Source organism: Pollicipes pollicipes, unplaced genomic scaffold (genome assembly GCF_011947565.3).
Source record: "Pollicipes pollicipes isolate AB1234 unplaced genomic scaffold, Ppol_2.1 Scaffold_7261;HRSCAF=8764_pilon_pilon_pilon, whole genome shotgun sequence".
Lineage (NCBI taxonomy): Eukaryota > Metazoa > Arthropoda > Thecostraca > Pollicipedomorpha > Pollicipedidae > Pollicipes > Pollicipes pollicipes.
In genome coordinates this window covers 62,216,164-62,242,854 of record NW_023597054.1, presented here as the reverse complement: position 1 = coordinate 62,242,854, position 26,691 = coordinate 62,216,164, and the positions used below count along the sequence as shown (strand labels likewise).

The 26,691-nt window shown below is 63.5% G+C and overlaps 1 protein-coding gene across 1 annotated transcript in view; it reads left to right on the top strand.

Annotated features, from left to right (window-relative positions):
* The first annotated feature begins 897 nt into the window (after positions 1-897).
* The window catches only part of LOC119111940 (fibroblast growth factor receptor-like 1), a 33,479-nt gene continuing 7,685 nt past the window's right edge, over positions 898-26,691 (top strand). Inside the window, exons 1-2 of the mRNA XM_037235823.1 lie at positions 898-1,003; positions 17,812-17,955. Coding sequence (XP_037091718.1) covers positions 17,859-17,955 — 97 coding nt within the window. The 5' untranslated portion in view covers positions 898-1,003; positions 17,812-17,858. The remainder of the gene's footprint in view (positions 1,004-17,811; positions 17,956-26,691) is intronic.

Below are 26,691 nucleotides of genomic sequence, written 5' to 3'. Positions count from 1 at the left end.
GTCGCGACTGACGCGCTCCGTCGCGTCGACGTCGGCTCGGCGTCGCCGATGTTGCGCCGGCTCACGGCGGCGGCAGAGACGCGGTCGGAGGGCGCCGGGCGACGCTCCGGCCGCGTCCGAGAGTTTACGAGCGTCCCGACGGCAGTCGGGCAGTTATTGGCTTGACCACCGACTGCATTCGCAGCAGAGGGTCCAGCGGGAGCGGCGCGATCGGAGAGGCCGCGCCGAGGTCGCTGCCGACGCATCGCGAGTGTCACGGCGCTCGTCTCGCACCGCGCGCTAACGAGGGAGGTTCATTTACGTCGCGCTGGGAGTGCAGTGACCACTTATCAGCGCGACCCGGGCGGCTGGCATTTGTTTTGGCAATAGCCGATACTCGTCTGCGGAGACCGACCGGTCGTTGGCGGCGATTTAGGATGAGTTTGGACGGGGCACCGAATTTAAGAGGCGGCGACCGACAGATCGTTTGAATCATGGCGTTGTAAATTTCCGCTGCTGGCGAGTCTTCTTCTCGGGGGACTGCAACTCAGACAAACGCGGGACATTGATGGGATTACGCGAAGCTCATTCCTTGGTCCAATCCCGTTTTATTTGGGCTCATTCCAGGCGTTAATCGTGCTCCGCGAAACTCCTTTCTGACTGCATGATTTCCGTAACGCCTTCTGCAGTTTGGCAAATACGAGCGCCACAACCTTCAAGACGATTTATCGCGGTCACACGGCAGCCAAAGCCTTAAATATCCGATTCGTTGGTCTTCTTCATCCCCTTTCTTGTCGGAGGGGGAGGGAGGGAGGGGTCCGGAGATGCACTCATCGGAGCGACACTAGCGCCGCCCCGCGGACCAGCCCTAGATCGCCGCACCGGCCCGTCCGCTCGCCAGTGTAGCGCCTGCTCCCGGCTGTGGCGGTTGCGTTCCTCTGCCTGTCCCACCTTGAATCAGGTGCCACCCACCAGCGCCGAGGATCATCTCATCCGGGCAACGCCGCGCGGCCGTCTCCGCCAGGTGAGTGTCCCACCTCCGAGCGCGCCCATCGCCGGAGCGTCCGCGGCCGTCGTCCGAGGATCTCGTCACGCCCCCGGCTATCGCTCGAATATCCCGCGACAGTCGCGGCAGTCGCTTGAGTATCCCGTCACGTCAGCGGCGGTCGCTTGAGGATCCCGTCATGCCCGCGGCCGTCTCCCGAGTATCCCGTAACGACTTCGGCCTTCGCTCGAGGATCCTGTCCGGCCCCGGCCGTCGCTCGAGGATCCTGTCACGTTCGCGGCCGTCTCTCTAGGACCGTGTCATGGCCGCGGCCGTCGCTCGAGGATCCTGTCACGGCCGCGGCCGTCTCTCGAGGATCCTGTCATGGCCGCGGCCGTCTTCCGAGGATCCCGTCTCGACCGCGGCCTTTGCTCGGGGATCCCGTCACGTCCACGGCCGTCGCTCGAGGATCCCGTCATGGCCGCGGCGCTAATGTTTACGGCCGCGGCGGGCGTGGCGAGCATCCTGACCACCGTTCCAGCAGCTCGGCGGTCCGGCTGCACACCGCCGTTGTGGAGCCGCTCACGGAGACACGCGGTGCGTGGCAGAGGCGCCGTCGCCGGGCCGCCCGCACGCTATTTGTCCGGCAGATGTGGGTCGCCGCCGAGTGCGTCTTCACGCCTCGCACTGGCGGCGGCGGGCGGGGCGGGCGCCGGCTCGCTCGAAATGGCCTTCGTAAAGGGTGACGGTGGCGGAACGGGTGGCGAAATTATCAATACCGGCCGGGAATGGTGTCGGCTCTGCGACCGAGCAGTCCGTGGGGTGATTGCGGTCGTTACATGGGTAGTACGTCTGCGTCAATAGTCGCAGCGGGTGGCGGGGCCCGTGGGACAGGTTGACACGCGTGTACGTGCGATTACGCGTGTGCAGAGGTGGTTGAAAGATGTCCTAGCGTGAGGAAGGTATCCAGGCGTTAGAATGGTGTCCACGCGTGAAAAAGGCGTTCAGGCGTGAGAAAGGTGTCCAAGCGTGAGCTTGTGTATCGCGCTTATCAGCCTGGGCCTGTCTGTGATTGTAACCTCTCTGTTTGTCCGAAGACAGCTGCGACAGGCCGTCTAGTGCGCCTCTTTTTGTCGAGTGTGTGCGTTGTGCCAGGTGCATTGAATAAGCGTCGGGCGCGCGTGGAAGGGGGGGGGGGCGGGAAGGGCCACCGGTGCGCGCGCTTGCGTACCTCGATGTTATCGTGCTCGCCCAGCTGTGCCTATAGAAGGTGTCCTTATGAATACATGTATACCCGTCTCTGCCCTCGCCTGTCCTCGGGTGTCCGCGGGTGTCCGTCGGAGGCCCCTTTGTCCGCGTGTTATCATTCAATCGTGATGGACTCACGCCCGTTGCTCCAATGGATGCGCTGTGTGTCCTACGTTTCAATACCCTTCCCGTTTCGCTTCGACACTCCATCGTATGGCATAACTCAGCGCGCTTGTCTGGCTGCCGTGCGCCCCAGGGTCACGTGACTCAGTACGTGCTCAGTGTGCACCCAGGCACGTCCGTGTAGGCACTTTGTGCAGTGACCCCAGCTTAAATCCGCATGAACCTGCATGCGTGCCAGTACGAACCACGTGCGTCCAGGGGCGCGGGAACCTGGTCGCAGGAGGACAGGGTCGCGGGGACCCGGTCACGGGAGGACAGGGCGCGGGAACCTGGGCACGGGAGGACAGGGGAAGAACCCCAAACTTTCTGGAAGTTTAGCATTGACCTTATAGCCGTTGACTGGAAAGGAATAACCAATAAGGCTAGCCCCGACCTGGGAGAACTTTCGCTGCTCCTGCGAGCATTTATATACGGTCGTGTGCTCCGTGTGTGCTAATTTGCATCGGTCTATACCTCATTTGTCCGAGAACAGCCGCGCCCGCGCCGCGTGCCCGGCCGGTGTTCACCGCCTGCCTGATGCGTCCGCGGACCCTGCTCGCGCCGCGGGCGGCAGTGGGCGTCCGAGCGAGGAGCCGGTCCTGCCCGCGCCCTCCAGATGGCCGCCGATTAGCCTGCAATTTATGACGGTGTCGTGTTGCACAATGCACAGCCGACAGCGCGGCTCGGTGACGGATTCGACGACGCGCGGGCGGCACTGTGATCGCCTCCGCCGCCGCGGCACGCAGGTGTGAGGCTGTGGCCACGGCGGCCGTGCTGGGGCGCCTGCAGACGAGGCAGCGGCCCCGCGCGCTGTCGTGGACCACGTGCAGCGGCGGCACGCTGCCGTGCCTTCGGCGCCGTCTCTGCACGGCCGGCGCGCTCCGCCAGCCGACCGTGTCGGTCGAGACGAGCGGAGCGGCCGTGGAGCGCCGTCCACTGCCAGTGGTGGACGCTTTGGGGGGGATGGGATGCTGGCACCGTGCGCCGCCGCCGGACGCCGGGACGTGCCAAAGCCGCCCTGCGGCTGGGGATCAGAGCTGGATTTGCCGGGCCGATCCGGCGGTCGGCGATGTCCGCAGGCGGAGCAGCGTCACCTCTTATCTGGAAACGCTTCCGGCGGAGCGTAATCCAGCGGACCGACTCACCTCGCCTTGTGATGCCCGGAGGGAACCATCCCCTACCCTCGTCCCAGCAACCCACTCACCCAGCAACGTCTCTATCGGGGTATAGTCCACTCATTCAGTTCAACCTTCCGGCGACAGCTTGCTGGAGCTGAGAGCAAACAAACCATCGCATGCTTCCAGCAGCAGACTTCCAGTCCCCTTCCACGTCCCGGGGCTGCTGTGCACACCCTAAATCACCCATCACAAGCCACGGGACCGTCCCGCCCCTCCGACTCCGCCTCAAATGGAGCGTCTCCAGCGCGGTCGTCCACTGCCCCTTTAGATGGGGCGGCGGCGGACCGGAGAGGGGTGCTCCGACTCTGGCGGCGAGCAGGCGGTCCGCAGGTGGGAGGGAGGGGGGGGGGCTCGCGGTTGGCTGAGCGTCCCGTCGCCGTGACGTCCGTTTGTTTGTGTAATGGCTGGGGCGGCCGGCGCCCGGGCGTCAGGCTGATGGACGCGGGACAGCCCGACCTCGGCCGTCACGTGTGACGGCCGTCACCCGTCACGGCCGTCACGGCGGCGCCCGGGCCCGGCGCGCTCGGCGCCTCCTGTCAGCGCCGGCTGGGGAGGAGGCGTGTTGGGGGCTTGTGTTACGCTGAGTATTTACGTGGGGGCTCGAGCGTCCCCCACTGGTGGGTTCGGTTGCAGCGCACATAAACACCACAGCACAGCGTGGGTGTTGTTCCTTGGGGCTGCTGTCGGCAGACGCGTCCGAGCGGGCGCGAGATGCACTCTCGCGAGGCGTGGCGCAGAGGTGATGGCATGTTTTGTCTGCTTAATTGGCCGTGGACAGCCTTTGACGACCCGTTAGCCGGGTGATTCTCCTGGGCGGCGAGTGCAACGTCAGATCGTTTACGCTTCGGGACTTACGTGATGATGGCCTCTTCGAAACTGAGAGTGCGGAAATGTTAAGCCGCCGACAGGATGCGTTACCGCCAAATGATCATCGGGTTTGACCGTTTGCATGTTAAGTTGGAGGAGCCGACAGCGGCGCTGGAGCGGCGCCAAGCAGCACACCGAGCTTTTCGCATCCGCCCGCTGCTGACTGCCGAGCCCCGTCTTTGGGGCCGGCCGTCCCGCGCGGCCACGGCAAAACTGCCCCACATTTCCTCGAACTTGTCGCTCAAAGGAAATCGATTCGGTATTAAGCCGTGTCTGCGGACACTTTCAGCTTAAAGAGTCGACCCCTCGGCGTCTGCAAGGTACAGTACTACTGAAATGCACACACCATCCCTTTAAATAATTACGCCGGCCGCTGGCGCTCGTACACGCCCCCTCATTAGCGCGCACGACACACCAGTGGTCACGCTAGCCGGCACCTCGCGCCGTCCTTCAGCCCCTGCGTGGCGAGGAGGTCCACCGAGCAGGGCCGGGCGCGGCTCCGCCCCACCCCCAGACTGGCTGGGGGCGCGTCCGGGTGTGGGTGCAGCCTCTCCCGGTTGGCCGCATCCTGGATACACCCAACTATATGCAGCTACAGCTGCTGCGGCTGCATGTGCGGCTCGCGCCAGCTGACCCCGGTCTGGCTCCGGTCTGGCTCCGGCTGGCTCCGTTCTGGCTGCGGCCGACTCAGGCCCACTCCGGCCTGGCCCCGTCAGCTCCGGTCTGGCTCCGGGCTGACTCCGGCCGGCTTAAACCCGCTCCGGTCTGGCTCCAGTCTGGCTTCGGCCGGCTCCGGTCTGGCTTCGGTCTGGCTCCGGCCGACTCAGCCCCGCTCCGGTCCGGCTCCGTCGGCTCCGGTCTAGCCCCGGTCCGGCTCCGTCAGCTCCGGTCTGGGCGCCCCGAGCCCCTAGTGGCTGGGTGCGCGGCTCCGTGCGCGGACGAGGCAGCCGGCCCATTCTGGACTCCAAGTATTTCTGGGTGCGCATGAAACTGATCCCAGGCAGGGCCACGAATGGGCCGGTGTGTTCCTGCACGGCTGCGAGAGTAGGGGCAGTCGCCTGTCGCCTGTCGGGCCTCATGTGCCGCGTCGTCTGTACCCTGTCCGCCGCCCTTCTGTTTGTGTACACGTCCATTTGAGCGATTGCGTGACTGCTGTATGCGCCACTGGGGGCCATCACAGGCGCGCGGCGTCACAGCAGCGGGTGACAACTCTCGACTGGCCGGCTTCCGGTCCGGTGTCGCGCTGTCGTGCTATTGTCACGCCTTGTGTCGGGTCACGACCTTGTGACCTACGTAGGCCGCCGCGGGCGGATCCCGTCGCCGGTCCCTGGTTTGGCCGGTGCGGCGCGCCGCTGGCCACACAGCCGAAGGAATTCCAATAACGAACGCATGGGCACGCCCAAAATCCACTTCGTGCTGGACTCGGCCTGAAATAAATTGGGGAATTGTGTCATTTTAGTCTGCGGCCGGGCATTGCGTGCGACTTGATGGGAAAATCTAATTTTTCATGCCGGGATGTAGTGATCCTTACGTCCTCATGCCGGGATGTTTTAACTTAATTGAAATCCCACAAACCACCTCATTAATAAAAGCCAGGCTCTGTTCTGCGTCACGTGCGTTGGTGCGTGCCGTGATACATCTAGGTGCTAGCATGCTCGGTGGCACCACGCTAATGCACCGTATGCATATGCCTGATGACCTTGCTTATTACCCAACGCACGCCGGGAACGTGGCACCAAACGTTGGCTCAAGCCCCGCCTGTCCGACCTGTCGGGCGCCTGGACGTCCGCCTTCCGCGCGCCGGACCTGTCCTTCCGATCCGGCCTGCCGCGGGCTGGACCTGTCCTTCCGATCCAGCCTGTCGCGCGCTGGACCTGTCCTTCCGATCTGACCTGTCGCGCGCTGGGCCTGTCCTTCCGATCCGGCCTGTCGCGCACTGGACCTGTCCTTCCGATCTGACCTGTCGCGCGCTGGACCTGTCCTTCCGATCCGGCCTGTCGCGCGCTGGACCTGTCATTCCGATCCGGCCTGTCGCGCGCTGGACCTGTCCTTCCGATCCGGCCTGTCGCGCTCTGGACCTGTCCTTCCGACCTGACCTGTCGCCGGTCGGCCACGGAACCCGTCCGCGGCCCGCGGGGATCGACGCGGTCGTGTCACGCGGAGCTGCGCGGTCGTGCAGCGGTGTTGTCCGGAGCCTGGGCCTGAGCCGGCGTAGAGGCGCACCTTCCTTGCCAGCCGCCGGCGCGGCGCGGCGCGGCGCGGCCTCCCACGGGAGCTGTTGTGCTGCAGCAGCGGCGGCGGCAGCGGCAGCGGCAGCGCGGACCTCTCCTGAGACGGCCGTGCAGCGGTGGCAGTGCCGCCGGTGTCGCCGGCGCTGAGACGGTGTTGTGTCCAACACGTCTCCGCGCGTCTGCGTCGTGTCTCGCCTCGCGCCCAGTCCCGTATGTGACGTGCCCCCCCCCCTCCCCCCCCTCCTGCCCGCTCCCGCCTGCTGGCGCGGCCTGAGCGTGGCGTGGTGTGCGTACACGCGCCCCGCAGCTGTTGCGCGACTTAAAACTTGGTTAGGCGTACCTACCTGACGCTGGGATATGACACGTGACGCGATCCCCGGCATGTCCCTGTCTTTTGTTATCATTAATGACGCAATTTGCCGCGCTGTGAGCCGACAAGCTCTGCGCGCTTATTGGAGTAATTTGTCTCCTGTCATATTCTTCAGCGGTACATACACCAGCCTCTATTCCCCTCCCTTTTCAATATCAAGGTATTATACGCCTACGCTGGCGGTGCCGCTCCTCATCCCTCACTCTATGCTCCCCCATATCGCATCGATCTACTTCCGTGTCATTACCTGACCCGCAGCGTGCCGCGAATCGTTACAGACCGCGTCACGTACCGGTCGTCGGGCGCCCGCGACACAGCTGACGAGCTCGCGACGCAACGCAGCGGCGACGCGCGCCACCCGCCACTCGCATCGTTTCGCAGGGCACGTGCCACTCCTCTCAGTGCGGCGCAGCCGGAGTGGCGTCCGGGGAGTGGAGCGAGGGGCGCACGCGAGCCTTTCAGCACCTGTCCAGATTGCACGGCAGAGGCGAACGGAAAATCCGACGTATCACGGGATTACCTGAGCCGACTGCGATCCGTCCGGCTCAGCGTTCGGCTGGGGCTCGAACAGTGCACGGCCGACGGCCCCGGCCGCGTTCGCCGTGGCGCCGGTGTTTTGTCAGGCCGCCGGTCCTGGCGTGCGCGACGCATTGATTCAAGGCTAGTTATCGAGCCGGACGCCCGGCGCGCATCAGCGGCGAATGCTGATAAGTGGCCGTGCTCTTCGCGCTTGCAGGGACTTGACGGCTTGAACTGGTTTAATTGGGATAATGATAGCTGGCGCATGTTTCGGTGCAGGGTGTTTCGGGAGAGCGCAAAATGATTGCTTTTCAGGGAGTTTGAACGACAAATATTGCGATCATTACGATGAATGGCGATGTTTGTGACCAGTGTCCTCTGTCTTGGTAACGGCATGTGTCACGATTTTTCTTATCCCTCGTGCCGTGAGGATTGATCGATATTGAACGCGTAGGATCAGTATTCTTGTGCCATCAATCATAAATTTATCACAGGCTTGCTTTGCGACATAGGAATGAATGATAATCGCAGCATTCGTGCACAACTTTCTCCCAGATCCATGACAGGTTTCATTTGCAAGAGCTGCTATCGGCCTCAGTCACTTCCTTCACATTGAGCGCTTTACAAGGTCGTAAAGCTTAGGTCTTAACGTCAACGCCGGCCGATTTTATGACATTGTAACATGCGTGTCTTTTCGCGATCGTCCGCGGTAGGATCTGGCCAGATCATGAGCAACTTCGACGAAAGAAAGTGGCTCAGAGTCTGCTGCCCGATCTAAGGCAATGCCATCAAATGATGGCGTCATTACATTGTCAATTTCCCACACCGCGGTCCAGGCTAGCGACTTCACTGTTTTGCGGCCCCGGTGCGATTGCACTGTGACCAGACTGCGGCAGTGCTGCGGTCCAACGGCAGCGTTTAAATTTACGTTTACACAGGCGCGCGACATCGGTGCTGCGGACCTCCTATCGCGTAACAAACCACACTACAAAAACAGTCCGCAAACACTTCCTCTGGCGTAAGACAGCCACCGGACTCCATCCACTGACGTCCCAGCCACGATAGGTCTGCATGCCCCACGACGCCTGTCTGACACCTCTGTTGTCGCCCTTCGCCACGGCACGGCCGCCCTGCCCCGCTCCGCCTGCCCCACTGCCCCGAGTGCCCCACTGCCCCGTCTGCCGCCCTGGGCACGGCTACGGCACGCGCGTGCCTCCATCGATATTCCTCGGCGCGCCGCTGTGAGAGAGGGGCTGAGAGGCGGCTGGGGAGGATGCGGGCCGACCTGTTGTCGGCCGGCTGTTTGCCGGGCACGGCGCGGCGCCGACCCTCGACGGCCGCGGAGGACTCGGCATCGATCCCGGCGCAGCTGTCGGCACCGACGTCAACAGCGCCTTCAGCCTCCTGGGGGCCCGCGAGCGGCCGGCACCCTCGTTCGTCACGGCCGCGGTTGGCAGCGGGCGGCCGCCGGCGCTCGGACCGAGTTAGCGGAGTCGGCCGACTCGTTGTCGGCGGATTCGTGTGAAAGAACCGATGGCCCGACGTGCAGGTCTTTGGTCGGGTGATCTGGCCTGTGAATCTGCTGGCCTCGAAGCCGCTGAAGCGAGGCTCGGCATCTTCACAGGCCAACTATTCCATCTCCACGCGACGTGCCGGATGCGTCGCCAGGGACGTTCAAGCCTAAGCGTAGCCAATTTTCCCGCCGCACGCCCGCCTCCTCACGAGGCATTCTACCCGCGCGGCATTCAAACCATTCGTGGCGCAGCCCGGGTCGTGACGTCACTAACGCCCGCCACGTCAGCGTCGCCGCCGCCTCTGCACAAAACATGGCCTCCAAGCACTCCGAGCCGAATATCAAATTATCTCCGTCCGATCTTCCCGCTTCAAGGCGCCCGCTGCGGCCATGGCTGGTTGTCCCGCCGCTCGTCAGTCGTAATGTCGCCTGACAGCTGTGTGTGATACGCCTGACAGCAGACCATTCTGACCTCGAACAATTCCGTCGCATTATCGCTCTTTAAACAAGCCCTGGCTGCACGCTTGCAAGCCCCCGAGCCCCAGGCTGCCGTTCTGAGTTGTCCGGTGTTCTGCGGGGCTCCCGCGGGGCTCCCGCGAAGCTCCTGCAGGCTCCCGCGGGCGTCGCGCCCGCATGGGGCTGCTGAGATGCAAGCGGTGTTTTCTTTCCCAAATCATGCAAGGGGCAGCACAAAAGCGCCATCAGATGAGATTAATTGTCTGCACCGCGGCTCCAGCCTCAGGGCTACATGAATGATGTGCCGAGTGTGTCCATGTACTTCTGATGGGTACATTAATTCAAAGTGCTCGTGGTGCAAACACGGCTGTCAGAGACGAGTGCTGGGAATATTGTGTTTTAAAGGCCTCGGCTGCCAGTGTCAGTCAGCAAAATTTGGAGGCGTCGGGTGACTTTGAACTGAACGCCATGCTAAGCATCGCGCAAGAGATCTCCACCGTGCGTTGGATACGGTAGAATGTCCTTTTCCCTGGCGTGAGCGGCCGAATCCGTCCGGCATAACAAACTCGCCACGTGACACCAAGCCCGCAGCATCTCGTTCCGGTCACGTTACCAGGCATCACTCTCAAATAAAAACGCAGGCAAAACCTGAACGTGCGCCGCGGCGTCCGCCTGCCGCCCAGCCGGACGGTCCGAGCGGGGTCACCCCCGCGCCTGTCACGCTCCCTGACCATCGCCCGGCGAGCTCGACAGTAGCCTTCCGGTTCGGAAATCAATGTCCACATCACCAGCGGGCGTCCGCTGAAGCCGCCTGTCGAGCCGGCCCGGTGCCGATGGCGTTTTTAGCCGCCGACCGGTCGGCGCGGCCCGGCACCGCTCTGCGCCCGCTCACCGGCGGGCGCCGGAGCCGGGAGCCGGCCGAAGCCAGGAGCCGGCCGGGAGCCCCCGCCCGTCGCGAGGAGCGGCCGCCGCGCGCCCGGCCGCGCCAGATCGTATCTCCCCTCTGAAAGTCAAATCGTGGCCACGATGTGTGCATAAATAGTAGTTCATGGCCTAAACGGCAGCGGCAAAGGCCGGCCGCGACCGGCTCACATGCTCAGCGAGGGTTTATCGCGCCGCAAGGCGGACGCCTGCTGCTCGGTCGGCGCCGCCGAGCGGGACGAACACGGGCCGAACTGATCTGCAGGGGCGTGCGGCCCGGCCGGCCCCCCGCTCCGGCGGAATGCCGGCACATATCCGGCTCCGTCTCGATCGGGGGCCGTTCTCACCCTCGAGTTTGCTCACGGGCCGTCTCATGTTGACGCTCTCACGAGCGTTGTCGCCCGCCGCACAGGACGCCGGTGCAGTCACGGCCTCTGCGGCGGCTCCTCCACCTCCTGACGTCTCCATTGAGGCGGCGCGTCCAGTCGACGCCAGCCGGTGGGGCGCTCGGTCAGCGTCCCGCCCGATCTGGCCGCCCGGTTGTCAGCGGCGCCTGCCGTCCGCCCCCCGCCGGCGGCACCTGCGCCGCGTCAGGCCTCATCAGTCGGCGGCAGCGGCGCCCGCCGCGTCTGGCCGGTCCGTCGCCGCCGCGCGCGCCGCCCGAGACCATCGCTCATCGGCCATCAGCGGGCGGCGATCAGCGGGCGGCGGCGGCGACGGCCGTGTTTACCCGGCGGTGCGGCCGGCGGCGCGATCAGGCGGCCGTTGGAGGCCAAGCGTCGTGCTCGCCGTCCCTCACCGCCCCCCCCCCCCCCTCCCCCCCCCCCCACCTCCCCCTACCCCAGCAGCACGCTGTTGCGCGGACTCCAGGTCGGCGCGGAGCGGACGGGACGAAGGCGGCGACTCGTGCCGGCGGGGGGCGGCGTGCGCCGACCAGGAAGGCGGCGCCGCGGCTCGTCGCTCGGCTCCGCCCGGCTGAGCGGCCGGCGAGCACGGCAGCCTGACCTGCCCCGAGCGGCGGGCGCCGCGGCGCCCGCCGCCCCCAGCCGCGGCGTTGCCGCACGGAAGTACAAGGCTCGGCCGACAGCGGCCGTCGGAAGCTACGCTCTATGGTCCGGTGGCCGGCGCGGCTCGGGCGGTGTCTCCAGCCATCTGCCGGCCGAGCCGAGAGCGCGGCCGAGCGCGGGCAGCCCGCTGGACAGTTCCAGAAAGCCGCGAGCCGGCCCGGCGGCTGACGCGTTGCGTCATGAGCCCAGAGCAGCCTTGGTCGGCGCCGGGCATGGCGTGACTGCAGGATCGCGGGCTCCATTGTCACCGCCGGCGTCGGGTCTGCACTAAGCACCACGGGGTTCACGGTGCACGGACTAAGCTCACACGATCGGATTGCCCCGTCGGCCTGCAGGATTCGCGGCTACATGCCCCGAGATGGCCGCACCGACTGCGGCGAGAACGGTCGGGGTGATGAAGTGTGGAGGCATGTGCAGCCGGACCTTGGAGTTCACAGGCTTCCCGGTGTATTTACCAGCGCTGCCTGATGAAATGTTTCCTGGGCTCATCACCGTCTCGCCTCGTTTACTGATGACTATCACGTTTTATACTGCCGCAGTTAATCGTTCCTTGATGCCCATCGCGTGGCAATGTCTTATCTCGGGTTTTAGAGCAGCCATGAAGAGGCCTTTACTGTCTCCGCTCATTCTTACGGGTTGATGAGTTTCTGCACGACATGCGCTGCAATACTTCACCGTTTATTTTTCTCAAGCGTTCCCCAGTTTTTGGCACAACCTCGCGTCCCTGCAGCCTTCGAGGCCCAAGATTTCACACACGACCAGTTCGGCCAAGTCATCTCTTACGGCATCCTTGCATCCCCCGCTGTTACCTTTATCACGCCTGTCACAGCTGGTTGCTGACGCCTATCAACAGTTGTCCTCAGTCGCCCATCACGCCGCACGCCCGGCATCCCCCACAGTGCGTCCCCCCGCACCCCTCACGGTGCCCCGAGGCCCAAGCCGCCGCACCGGTCACCGCGATCCCTGACACCGCCGGAATCCCACAGATGGCGCGCGAGACGGCCGAGCGGCGCGAATAAACACTCGAAGAATCCGGCCCGACAGATTTATGACATGTCCCGGCCGTCGTGTATTCAGCGGAGATGATGCGATTCTGTTTATGGCGTCCTTAATCTGCTCCCCCACCCCACTGATAGCTCTTGACGTGCAGTGCAGGTGTGGGGGGGGGGGGGGGGGGGGCAGGTGACCGGTTTACGAGGCGAGCCGGCCCAACGGAGCTGGCGAGTTGATGTACGGCACGGGACTGTCCGGGCGCGTTTGCCGGGCACGCCCGTCGGTCTAATCAGCATGATTCACGTGTGCCCGACACCACCGCTGCTGCCACCCTCCGGTCCAATTCCAAGCCCAATTAGAACCGCTCCGAAAATCTTGAACTCCGACGCCAGGCTCCTTTTATTCGCCGGATTAGTTCCAGATCGGCGCGCGGGCGCCGGCGCGAGGCGCGGAGAGCGCGCGGGTCGGCCGGGCCACGCGAAGGCCGCCGGTGAGCACAGGTGCAGCGCGACTGTCCTCCTGGGGGCTCGGTGCCTGCCGTGCGCTGGACCAGCCGCCGTACCGGCGCCCCGGGTCTACTGTGGCGGGTCCACCGACCTGCTGTGCGTTTGCTGGATTGTAGCTGTTGGTCTGCTGTGCGGTCAAGTCGTGGGTCCGCTCTGGTGGGTCTGTGAGCCGGTGAGCTGTGACCCGGTGAGTTGTGACCTGGTGAGCTGTGAGCTGTGAGCTGTGACCCGGTGAGTTGTGACCTGGTGAGCTGTGAGCTGTGACCCGGTGGGCTGTGACCTGGTGAGCTGTGAGCTGCGAGCTGCAACCTGGTGAGCTGTGAGCTGTGAGCTGTGAGCCAGGTGAGTTATGACCTGGTGAGCTGTGAGCTGTAAGCTGTGACCCGGTGAACTGTGAGCCGGTGAGCTGTGTGTCGACGAGCCTGCTCCCTGGATCCGCTCCGGTGGAGCCGGTGTGGCGCGGGGGGAGGAGCGAGGGGAGGAGGTGGCGGCCGGGGCCTGCTGTGGCGGCCTGTCGGTCCGTTGTGGTGATCGCCGCCAGCGCGGCGCCGCCGCAGCGCGAGCCAACACAAACCCGAGCCGTCGATCGCCGCTCCATCGCGGCGGCTCCCATCTGCCGGCCTTCCGCCGGGGTGGCGTCATCAGCCACGGCGCGGCCGCTCCGTCATCACGCTGGCGTCATCCGTCGTCCATCATCAAGCCGGCGTTATCAGGGCTCCACCTCGGAGGGGTCAGCGTCTGTCACGGGGCTATCGCGACCGTGCCACCAGGCGACACTGGCCTTAATTCCTATGCTATCGGGGGGAGCTCTGCTGGCTGAACGATCTGGGGAAATAAAACAGCCCATTAGTTCACATCAACGGTTGCACCAGATGCACCCTGACAACAGCATCGTAGAGTGACGGCCTGCAGAGTAGGGTGCGCCTCGCGGGGCGCCCCGATTTGTGGTCAGATAGTTCATCATAACCTTTAAGCCGAAGGCCATTTGCTGCTCGCTCTTCAAGAGGTGACTAGCTACAAGTTAAATAGTTTCGCCTCAGCCCACCGCAAATGTGGCCCTAATCACCGTACAAACATAACTCAGGAGAAACGAGGGAAGTGTTGTAGTTGACGAGCGAGTTAGTGCAGCGAAGTAAACCGCCGACGTATAGCCGACCTTTTTCATAAATGAAATGGTTGCACACCTTTGGCTCTGATTCCCAATGCCCCCGGCTGCTGTTGCATGCGTGCTGATACCCATGCAAGGCAGGCTCCCAGGTTGCGTGCGTTCTGGCGGGGCGGTCTCGCCAACTGACCTTGCTGAACTTTCGCGCGTTAGCCGCCCTGGTCACTGACCTCTGACGTGACCTTCCTTGATGACAACCGCGTTCCGCACTGTTTCCCGTCCCGCCCACTTTCCGCTCATAGTCCCCGAGCGGCGCCTGGCAGTGTCTTCGCCGCAACTACTCGTTCTCCTTAATTAGATAGGTCTTAATTAGCCCGCGGCTGGGACCGGGCGATAAGTCGCGTTGTTATGTTACTGTTAGCGTATTACGACAAAGATAGCAGGGCGGTTTAATTTGCAAATGATTGCCTGAGGGGCGGGGCAGGGAGCCCTGGCGTCGTGTGCGGGCGCCTGCCGCTCCGAGAGCGTGCGGCGCCGGCGAGAGGCCATCCAGGAAGACAGCCGAAGGCCCGTTCCCGGAAAACAGATGATCCTGTCCGCACCCGCCAAGGCCACGCTGAGTGGCATGACCCTTTCAGTTTGATAGGGGGGTGCAGGCGAGGTGTTTATGTCATCGTCAGCAGGGGACGGTGGTGTGACTGGAAATGTGGCGTGGTCCTAATGTGTTTGTGTTTGACATTCCAGCGATGTTTGTGGCTTATCCACAGGATGTTGGTGGTGATTTATGTGGGGGAGCGAGCAGAACGGGTGCATGCTGAGCTGTTGCACGGGGTTCCGGGCAGCGCAAGTCGCGACGCTATGTTGTCCGACATAATACTTCACACAGCAGAGCCATGGAGAACGTTGCGTGAGACATCGGATTCATATGATTGTTGCAGTAAGCATTACATGAAGCGAAACTTCACGTTTCTGTGTCGTCTCAATGGGCGTAGCTTCAGTTCTACTCCTAAATTGATCAGTAAGGCCAAACCTTTAATATTCAACGTTTTTAGCTCGGCTAAACCCGCAACCAGGCTAACTTAGATATTCGATGCTCAAGCTTTGCTCGCGGAAGTTACGAGTATCCCAGTTTTCATTCGAAAGAGATATTTGCCAAGGACTGCGCTCCCACAATGTAATCGCAACTCGAAACGCGCATGCAAACATTGAGCATTTTAGACAACTTCGGTCCACGCTACTAAAACCTGACCCGGACACACTGTTCCAGCAACGCATCTGCTCCAGCCCTTAATCTTCGATCCCTGAGCCCTTCACCTGTGCTCTGGGGGAGGATCCCACGCAGGCAGCCTTCTTCGGCGCCCTGTCTAAGCGGACGTTTGTTTTTCCAGCCGGGCTGGCCGGCGGGGTGCTCCGAGCCCAGATCGGTCGGATCTTGTGCCGGCTGGCAGCCGGTGGGCTCGTCCACGATTGATGGTCACGAGCGGCGGCCCGGGGGTCGCCCCCCGCCGGGGCGGGGCGGCTCCGCCCCGCGGGTGGCGCCCTCTCGCCCCTCCGCCGTCGCCCCGCATAACTCAGAGGCCAGGTAACGGCCGGCAGAACCGGATCGGCGCGGCGGACAGCGGATGTCGGCTGGGTGGCGGCGCATGCCACCCCGGCTACACCGCTCCCCCGTCAGCCGGGCAGCCCCTGTCCCACACGGGCGAGCGGTCTCACGCCTCTGCTCCCCGCAGGACGGGCGAGGCTGTAAGAGGTTGGGACAGTTGGTGCCGTCTCTCCAGCGGGTGCAGGCCCTGAAGACCTGAGCAGTGGCATGCATCGTAAACAACCGGCGACACACGACAAAGGGCGGCGGCGCTCCCTGGCGCGACGGGGCGCCGGGGCAGAACACGACACTGGGCCCGAGAGCCAGTCGGGTCGTGACCCAGCGGCGATTCCGAGCGCAGCTCCTCCCACCCCCCGCCGCGCCCGCCGCCGCCGACGCGCCGTTCTCACGGGCGGCGGCCCGGTCCGCTGCCGTATCTGCCGATCGGATGGCCGATGGCTATCGCGCGGCCAAAAAGTCGACGGCTGAGGAGCGGCCGCGGCCGCGGCGCCCGCGCTGGGCACGGTTTGCGCACGGCGACGCACGGCAAAAACGGCGCCCCGGGAGAGACGGACGGCGCGGTGCACTAACAATGCAACGGCCGCAAACGTAAAAAGAGTCGGCGGGAGGCGGCCGTGCGGCGGCGTCCGTCGAATGGGAGGCGGTACGCTGCGGCGCTCCACGGGCTTCCTTTTAACGACGGACGGCCCAGCCCGCGCCGGCTGTACGGTACCCGTGGGAAGCAGGGCAGTTAACACGCCGGGGATCAGCGAATTGGGTGTTCTCATAGCTTTATGGGACTAACGCGAGGCCCAATTAGGATACCTGATGACTGAAAGGTAGGATACCGATGCAGGGTCGTTAGAAAGAACACTACAAATCGGGGTTATCAGAGTACCGTCGTGAGAAAGAACACTACGAATCGGACTTATCGAGGTGTCGTCGTGCCTTTGCGGGGGTGACCGCGAAACCCAATTAGTTCGCCAGATGACACGCTCCTGGGGCCTCTCTCCAAGTCGCGCCACAATCCATTTTTCTTAATCTGTGCCCGGACGGGCCAAACTGGAGTCCCTGGGTCCCATTCTGCTTAATGACTCCTCCCTGATTTTATCTGCGGAGACGGGCCGACCGGGCCGGCCGCTGCGAGTTGGGGAGACCACCCCGACCGGCGCCGGGCCCGCGCGGCACCCTGCCCGCCCGCCTGCCGCCCGCTGCAATAATATTTGGGAACGTGACATGTCTGATGGGCACAGGGCCCGAGAGGTGCGCACTGGCGGCGGCGGCGCTCCGATCGAGCCTGGGCCGGCCTGTCGCCGGGCCGGTCGCCGGGGCTCGGCTGCGGTGCGGAGGCACCGGGTGACGTAAACAGCCGTGGCAGAGTCGAGCTGGGGCTCACGGGCGCCGACGCCGCACGGGCGGGCAGGCAAGGCCTGGATGGTGCGAAACGGCGGTGCCTAAATTTCCTATGTCCATGCGACTCATCGAATTCATTGAAATGAAAAACGGATCAGTGCTCTCGACGCGGCGGGTCTCAGTGACCTCGTCAGAGATGATCAGAGCTGTCACTTGTCGATTGGAGTCGCAATAAAACCTCTGTCTGAGAAAATGCTGGTTTTGCGTCTAGGTCATACACTCGAAAAAGCCGACAGCCGCGGGACAAAATGTGCAAGCCATGTCCATAAGCGTTGCACATGACGCGGACTCCCCGAACACGTCATTTTTCCGTCAGATGCACCTGAGTTAAGCCATGTACCAAATGATTGCTAATCCTCTTACCCGCCGTAATCGGTTTTGTCGCGCCAAAACCGGCCCCAGGCATGCAGCAGACGTGAAGACTACAGCAAGCATTCGTTATCAGCAGCTGTTGGGGCTCTGGCTGTCTTGCATCGCCACCTTCCAGCGTCTCTGACAAGACACTTGCGGAGAGGGGGCGATGCCAGCTCGCGCAGGCCACGTGCGGATCGTGGAGACTTCCCCACACGTATCACCGGCCTCTGCAGGTGATACTGGACCGCGTCCGATACGGCGTGACCAACCTCACCGCTGCGCAGAGCGACATCTGTCGACTCGCAACGAAACTCAGCGCGCCGTTTTGCACTGTTTTCTGACGGCAGTTGTCTTGTCCACAGCGGGTGATCCTGGCCAGGTGCCGAGGCGCCGCTGACCTGGCCAGGTCATGAGCGGGATCGGCGTGACCCGACCGTCTCCGGGCGGCGCGGCACTCTTGCTGCTGACGCTGCTCGCCGCCGCCGCCCCCGGGGCCGCCATCAAAGGTACGAACGCTCCCAGCGCTGTCGGCGCCACTCGAGCGCCGACGGTTGTGAGCAGTGCGAGCGATGGGAGTATGGGTGCGGAGACGGGATTTTGCCGAACTTCAGAGCTTTGAGCACCGAAGCGTCGTGCGCTCGAAAACACGCACTCGGGAGTTTAGGCGAGGACTTGAACCGGCTGTCTAAACAATGCCGGCGATGTGAGAGGCATCCACGTAAACGCGCCGGCATATTTGCGCAGCACATGCAGTAAATCATAATCTCGGGGCCGAGCGTCAGCAGCCGCGACGTGAACAGCGTTGGACCGTGAGGCAGGAGTGACGCCGTCACAAACATGTGCCGCCGAGGGCTGGCCTGTTTGACGTTAGCAGCCGAACCGTGCAGCTGTGACCGGCTGCACAACATCTCGCCGCTTGGGAGCGCATGTTACTCGCCAGTGGCCGCGGCGCTGCCCAGTGTCGGGAATGTGGGTCAGTGTGCGGCCTGCTCAGCGAGAAGTCACCCGTCCGGAATGCACTGAGCATCGCGAGAGACTTGCCGACTGGGCGCCCGACGCGTAGGTGAGGCCGCTCGCGGCGGGCAGCGGGCGCCGGCGGCGCTCGCGGAGGCGTGCCAGTCGCGCCTCCGCCGCGCGATAACCGCCCCCTGACAGGAGGGTTAAGGGATTAGCCGCGGCGCAGACGGGGGCTGCCCGCCGCGCTGACCGGCCGCCGCCGCCGGGTAGGGGCGGGGGAGCCAGCGTACCGCGGCTGGCGGCGCGCGCGCGCGCGGGACGCGGCCGCTCAGGTAACGAGCGGCGCGACCCATCGCTCCCTCTTCATCTCCGTTCGCGACCGGTAACGACGTGTGATTTGTGCGCGGACCGGCCGGCGCGGAGCCGTAATTGGCCCCACGCCGTGTCGCGGCCGGGCGCTAATGACCCGCGGCGGCCCCGCCCACCTGTGTCGGCGTCGGGCCGCGCCGACAGGGGGCGGTTCCTGCAGCCGTCATCTCGCTGCAGACGTCCACTGCGCGCGGCTGTCGGCGCTCTGGCGGCTGCTGATTAATGACGCGTCGGGCAAGCGCAGCCACTTGACAAAGCCGAATCAGCGGCGAGTAAGCAAACGGTGAGAGGCGGGGATGACCTTGCCGGACGGTGCGGGTCGGTAGGAGAGTCGGAGCAGTTTGGGAGGAGGTCGGCGCTCCTGGCCGTCGCCGCGTGGCGCCACTCTCGCGGTGATAAATAGAAGAGGTGGGTGGTCGAAAGTGGGCGGGATGAGGCAGGCGGAACGGGTGCTGGACATTGGGCATAATAAGTGGCGAGAAGGGAGACAACAGGCGCCTGACATTGGTAAGAGCGGGCGGTGGAAAATGGTCTAGTGGACCGTGGAGGACGAGAGAGAACTCGTTGGGGGAGTGTTCAGAGTGGGCGACAGGGAGCGGACAGGGCGGACGGTGGAAGCTGAACAGAGTCGACGTTTGGAAACGGACAAAGGAGGGAGGGTCGGACTTAAGCAGACAGGGTGGGCAGACCCTCCGCCGACCACCGCCGCCCGACGAGCCACTCTCATCCATGGCGCCTTTACGAGCGGTCTGCACTGCCGAGAGGGCTGATAGTATCGCGATGTGGCGGGACCAGACAGGACGTCTAATCGCGCCGGATGGGAGTTTTACGGCGCGCCGCCCAACGCCCGGACAAAGGCTTCGTTGCCCGGTCATCACGCCAGGCGTCCCGCGAACTTAGCTACGGCTGGCCGCCCCCGACCGCTGCGACCGCCGGCCGGCGGCGGAGGCGGCGCACCCGCGCTCACCGGGCCTGGCGCTGGGCCGGGGGTCCGCGCGCCGCAGCGGAACAGCTAGTACCTGGGCAGGCTGGGCAAACATGTCCGTGTCAGGCGAGAAGCCTGAGCAAGGAAGCTTCATGGCTTCGAGTTTTTTTTTCTTGGGGCTGGCTGACCCCGGAAGTGGAGGTGTCGTGTGCGCTGAGCGGCCTCCGAGCCAGCTGCCGTACGGGACCTGATGAGCCGGCATTAGAAGCTGATCCGTGGCGCGCCGGCTCGGGGCGGACAGATGGCGCGAGGGTGACGTACCAGTGGCCGTCGCCAGCCATGTGGTGACTGATCGCCGTGAGCACCGGCCGCGGCCCACTGGCGCAGGCGAGCTCCGGCGGAGTCCTGGCTAAGTCAGCCACAGGAGCATGTCACAACAGCCCTGACGTCACCCGCGCGCCGCACCTGCGACGCGAACGCTGACGAACGTGGCACGCCTCTTCCTACAGAGCTGATAAAGATGACGCGCGCCAGCCGCCGGAGCTGGCACGCCTGACGCAACGTTCCCGCCAAAGCGGACATTCATTATACACCTGTGCCTTCAGAACCGAGATAACTTTGTGCTGGACATACCGGCGTAGCATGCGCGGCGCACAAACCCCTACTATTCTGCTACTACTACAAACTACTACGAACTATTCACATACACTGCCACTACTAGTACTCACATAAACTAATACTACCATGAACTACTACTCCGGCGAGTGAGATGTTTGCTTGCTGCTCAGCTTCGCTCTCACCGCGGCCGGCGACCCCGCAGCCCGCCCCGCTCGGACTTCCTGCCCGACCGGCAGCTCAGCCCCCTTCCACCCCCTCCCCCCGCTGCCGTGCAGGGCTAATGGAGCGCTGTTTGCCGGCGGCGTCAAACATTTACCCCGCCGTCAGGGGACCGTCGTCCGACGCACCGGCGCCGACGGCCAGTGACGGCCCGCCGGCACCGACGCTGAGCGGGAGGCCGGCCCGGGGGCGGAGCCGGCCTGTACTGGGGACGGCCGCGGGCCGACAGTCCATGGGGTCCATCTGTGCTGACAGGGGTGTTCTGCAGCTGATCGCTGTTAGAGGTGACGCATATAAGCTAGGAATGCCAAACATACGTGCTCACGGTGTCGCGTAAAGTCACTGCTTGCCTTGTGTTGATTATAACTTATAGTATCAGTATAAAATATTTGCCAATTGAATTAGATCCCGGATCGATAATCCGATCCCGCTCATCCAGCCAGGGAATGACATGCATCGAATGTTCCTTATCAATTTGAATGGGCATTGAATGAGAGTGCGTTACTTTCGGGGGGCGGGGGTTTAAGCCGTGAGAGACTCTCAGAGACCCTCGAGCCTCAGGGGCTCGTCAGGGGAGGCATAAAAACGGAATATTTGTAATCCAATCACATAAACTGGAAGGTGCACAACCGCGCACAGGCGTAGTAAACAACGAAGTAAGAAGGGTTAGCGACGGAACCCAGGACGGGCTACCACGACCATCACGCACCCCCCCCCCCCCCGCCCTCCCTCCCGGGTCAAAACCCTCGCCACTCGCACAGGCTCCGCACCACTCCCATCGCGCATGGCGCAACCGCCGCGGCCATTCCGGACACGCTTAATTCAATTACGACGCCCGCTGGGCGCTCTGCCGGGCGCCCCGCGCCGCTGTGCCATGTAAATGTCACAGCCGAGCCGAGTCGAGCTTTTTATTTGCTGCCGCGCCGGCTGGTTCGCGGCGCGACGGGGTCGCGGGCGGCCGCGGCCCGAGCGGCGACGACACTGTGCTGTGCACGCTCCCGCTCCCGCACCCGCGCCGCGGGCCGCCGCCGAGGCTGCGGGGGCCGTCACGGCGACCCTCCTACGCCAGCCGCGCTCCCAGCGGAGAAATGAAGCCGGAGCGAGCGGCCGCCGGCGGTCTGCCCGGCCCGGACGTCGGCCAACTGGCCGGCATTCATCACTGTCAATTGAGCGTGCTTTATCGTAGTGGCGGCCGGACCGTTTTTTGGCGCCGCATTGTTCCGGGCCTATTTATGCACGGCGTTCTTTAGCGCTCGATCGGGCGCCGGTGACACCCGATGGATCGGCCGCACCCCCGTCGCGAAGCGCCCTGCCCGCGCGCGCGCGGCAAAAACGCCGCGCATAAATCGCGCGCCGCGGCCGGCGGTCGGGCGGCAGCGGTGGGTTTGCGGACGCTGGGCTGGGGTGATGGGACGGTAGGCTGGCAGTCATGGGGACGGTGGGCTGGCGGTGACGAGGGCGGTGGGCTGGCGGTGACGAGGGCAGTGGGCTGGAGATGACGAGGTCGGCGACAGAGGACTGCAGGCAGGCGGTGTTGGGAGTGCAGGCCGGTGATGACCAGGGTTGTTGGCTGGTAGCGACAGCGGCGGTGGCGGCTGGCACAGGGTGACTGTAGGCTAGCGGTAACGAGGGTGGTTGGCTGGAGGCGACAGCGGCGGTGGCGGCTGGCACAGGGTGACTGTGGGCTAGCGGTAACGAGGGTGGTTGGCTGGTGGCGACAGCGGCGGTGGCGGCTGGCACAGGGTGGCTGTGAGCTAGCGGTGACGAGGGCGGTTGGCTGGAGGCAACAGCGGCGGTGGCGGCTGGCACAGGGTGGCTGTGGGCTAGCGGTAACGAGGGTGGTTGGCTGGAGGCGACAGCGGCAGTGGCGGCTGGCACAGGGTGGCTGTGGGCTAGCGGTAACGGGGGCGGTTGGCTGGAGGCGACAGCGGCAGTGGCGGCTGGCACAGGGTGGCTGTGAGCTAGCGGTAACGAGGGTGGTTGGCTGGTGGCGACAGCGGCAGGTGGCGGCTGGCACAGGGTGGCTGTGAGCTGTGCGGTGACGGGGGTGGTTGGCCTGGAGGCGACATAGCGGGCAGTGGCCGGCTGGCACAGGGTGGCTGTGAGCTGGCGGTGTACGAGGGCGGGATTGGCTGGAAGGCGACAGCGGCGGTGGTCGGGCTGGCACAAGGGTGGCTGTGGGAGCTGGCGGTGAACGAGGGTGGGTTGGCTGGTGGCGACAGCGGCGGTGGCGGCTGGCACAGGGTGGACTGTGAGCTGGGCTGTGACGAGGGGCGGTTGGGGCTGGAGGCAACAGCGGCCAGGTGGCTGGCCTGGCACAGGGTGGCTGTGAGCTGGCGGTGAAGGGAGGCGGTTGGGCTGGAAGGCGACAGGCGGCAGTGGCGGCTGGCAACAGGGTGGCTGTGAGCTGGCGGTGACGAGGGTGGTTGGCTGGTGGCGACAGCGGCGGTGGCGGCTGGCACAGGGGGCTGTGAGCTGGCGGTGACGGGGGGCGGGTTGGCTGGAGGCGACAGCGGCAGTGGGCGGCTGGCACAGGGTGGCTGTGAGCTGGCGGTGACGGGGGCGGTTGGCTGGTGGCGACAGCGGCGGTGGCGGCTGGCACAGGGTGACTGTGAGCTGGCGGTGACGAGGGCGGTTGGCTGGTGGCGACAGCGGCGGTGGCGGCTGGCACAGGGTGACTGTGAGCTGGCGGTGACGAGACGGTGGACTGACGTTGCTGTCTAGCTTGTGGCGGCAAAGCGGTGGCGCTTAAGACGACCTCGGCCAAGCCAAGCTCCGATCTAGAACCGGCGCCAGAAATACATGAGCTGACGACGCTCTCTCTATCTTCGCGTGTTTCCGCGGATTCAGCTGGCCGGTCCGGCTGTCCGGCTGTCTGTCCGCCTGTCTGGCTCATGCTTCTTAATGCGTTCGCTCGCTGCAGCCCGAACGCAGCACCATGTTTCTCCACGTGGCGCCGCTGATGAGAAGGCTCATCTGGTATTCAGCTCACGTACGACGTGTTGTCTTTGCTTTAGGCTCGTTTATCCTTGTCGGACCCGGTTGATTTAATGTCATGCACACCGTGTGCTCCCTCGGTCGCCGGTCGTGTTTGCTCTCCCGCTGAACGCTGACTGCAGCGATGACGTCACACCGTGGCTACCGTGCTATTGCGATGCTGTCTTTGGTTGCATTACGATGTTGTCTGGCGTATTTGGTTCGGAGTAGTTCCGTCAAATTGAGACCAATCAACTCGGCTTCTTTGTTTGCCTTAGGAAAGCCAAAGTGAAAACGGCGACACTAAGGCACAGCCTTGGTGTCACCTCCCACCAAGGCACCTTGAAGCTGCATTGATCCAGTCCAGAGCAAATGGCGTCTTTCTGTTGCTGTCGTCTCATTTCGTTCGTTCCCAAAGTAAAGGCACACGACATTTGTCCACTTAAATGTCTCTTGGCAAACATTTGCCGAGCAAATACCGACTGTGGCCGACAAAAGGCTTTTTAACTCGAGGCAAGAAACAGGACACCGCTCTGTCTCTAGTAAACGACCTAGCGCCTGTTGTTCCCAGTATATTTCGAAAATTGCTGACTGATATACCTGCCCGACATCTCAACACTTATAGAACGGCATTAACATAAATACGACGCTTTGGTCGTGCGCATGTAAGCATCGGTAGACGTTTGTACTGACCGGCATTTTGTTTTTACACCTGCTACATTCTTTGCACCAATGCCCGAAGGACATCATCTCGCTAACTTGCTCCGGTCTCATTATCTCATGTCAAGCGTCGATGACGCAATGCGCGCACGTGGCGCGGGTTAGAGCTGTGGCGGTACATTGTAAACAAAACGCAAACTGTTGATACACTCTCAGTTTAAAAGCAAATCCGCGCGCCAGCTGCCCGCTTGCTGGCACGGCAGTACTTATAATGCTAATAGTCTCTAAGTCCTATGCTTATTACCTATATCTTTATATGCTTCATAACTACTTTTAATACCTATACCCAACACGTGGGCACGTTCGTTGAATGAAACACTGCTGCTAAACACGGGGGCAGCCTGCACGTATGAAATGAAGCGATCATCATCTTTCAAAAGCTTCGTCACTAGCGCGGGGGAATAGGGGCAGTGATCGCGGTGACGGTGGGCTGTTGGTGGTCAGAATGCTGGGCAATCGGTGTGGAGTACGGTGGGCTGTTGCTGATGATAACACCGGTACAGCTCCCCCTCCCTCCCTCGCAGCGCACCGCCCAGGTCGACGCCCCGGAATGTTTAGCCGCACGAAAATGCGCGCCGGCGAAGACGTCTCTATTTGGCGCGCCGCGGGCGTGTTTTTCGGCGCGGCGCGTGCGCGCGCCCGCAATGCGCCGCATTGTTCGTGCGGCGAGGGAGCGCGGCCCGCCGCCACCGCCTGGGGCATGCTGTGCCGGCGGGAGCGCGCTGTGCCCCGCGCGGTGGCGCCGGGGCCGCCGGCGCCGCCGCCGCTCCACCGGGTCAGTCGCTATCTGTCAAAACCGGTATCTTAATCACCAAAAAGTGGCGTAGGCACTCGGGGCCTGAAGGGCGAGATAACGTTTACGACCTGTTGGCCTTAACGAGCGATGCTCCGGTCGGTTAGTTTGAGCGACGACACAAGACGCCATCACTTCTTTGCGAGAAAAAGCTTTGAAAGTATGCTGAGGTGTCAGAACTAGGCGCTTATCGCACCGGCGATGGATTGGCTTTTTAGCTTTCAGGCGGTTTCGCTGAAACAGACTGAGCGAGCGGTTCAGCTCAGCGGCGTGGCGAGGACTTCGCCCAGGACGGGCACAATCAGATGACAGAGGACACCCAGCCAAGTAGTGCCTCTCCCTGGCCTCTTGCTGAAGTATCTTTCGTGTCCCTGGTCCGAATTTAAAGCTTTGGGGGCCGTTTTTGTGCTTTAAATCCACACGGGCCTCGTAGTCTGCCGAAATCTGCCGTACGGCCCTCTCTAGGGGTCGTGACACCCAGGAGCCCTCTTCCTTTTGCTTCACCACTGGTTGTGCCCACACATCTAACGCGAGCAAGCCTCGACTCAGGATATTTCCTGGGTGGGAGTTAAGCTTGCACGTATATGGGAAAACGGTAACGTGCAGACAACCGCAAAAAATCCCCTCACCACCGCCAGCGCACAGGCGCGCCGCTACCACGCACTTGGGCTGACGTCCACTCCACCTCAGCACGAAACAACCCGTCGCTGGCGCATCTCGCCATGGAGGCTGCAGTCGTGCCCACGGCGACGGGCGCCCAAGTCCGCGGCCGGGAGCGGGGAGATTGCGGGCGTGGGGAGGGTAGAGGGTAGAGGCACGTACGCCACTTGAGCCGATGACCGCACGCTGACCGGCGCACCTGAGCGCTTGATCCGTTTCGGAACAGCCCTCCGTCTCCGTGATCCCGCGTAGTCCCCACGTCGGAAAGGGCTAAGCTGATTTAATTGCCTGTCGCCCGCGCGTGGGGCCGGTCAGATTGCGCCGCCGCCGCCGCCGGTCTCCGGAAGTGTCCGGCTTCCGCCACGCCCGGGGAGAGCGCCTGGAGTCGTCATCTGGCGGCGGGGCGCCGTCGCCGGACGGGGCGGTCGGCGCTAGGCGGCCGGCAGAGTTACGGTGGCGTCTGGCGGACACGGCGACGGCCGTCCGCCGGAGTTCCGCTGATTAGGATCGCCGCTCGCCGCCGCAACGGTGACGCGGTAGCTCCGGGTTGGACTGCGCGGCGTCATGCTGTGGGCGTGCCGCAGTCTGCCGCTGTTTGCCACGCGTAATGATGTTTTCACAGTTTTCACGACTTGGTAGATTGGAGATTTGGTGGGTTGGCTTATTGTTACTACTTACGGTCGATGGGTAAGCACAGTTTTGACAGCAAACGATTTCTGGTTGCCCCGAACGTTTCACAAAAAAATGCAGGTCAGGCCAGAGCCGCGTGCCTGCTATGCTGTGATTCGTCCGTTGGCAAAGAGCCTGTCTACTGCGCTTGTGTTATTCGGTGCAGTTTACACTATATATCTTATTTCTGCCTCGATGCCAGTTCCTCCACGCTGATTAATTCACGCTACGCGGAACATTTAACTTGCACCAAGCAAAGCCCGTGATACAGGTTCACTTCAGCCAATCCTGGGCCCGCCTTTGCCCCTCGTGGTGCCACTCCGTTCCTGCACGTTC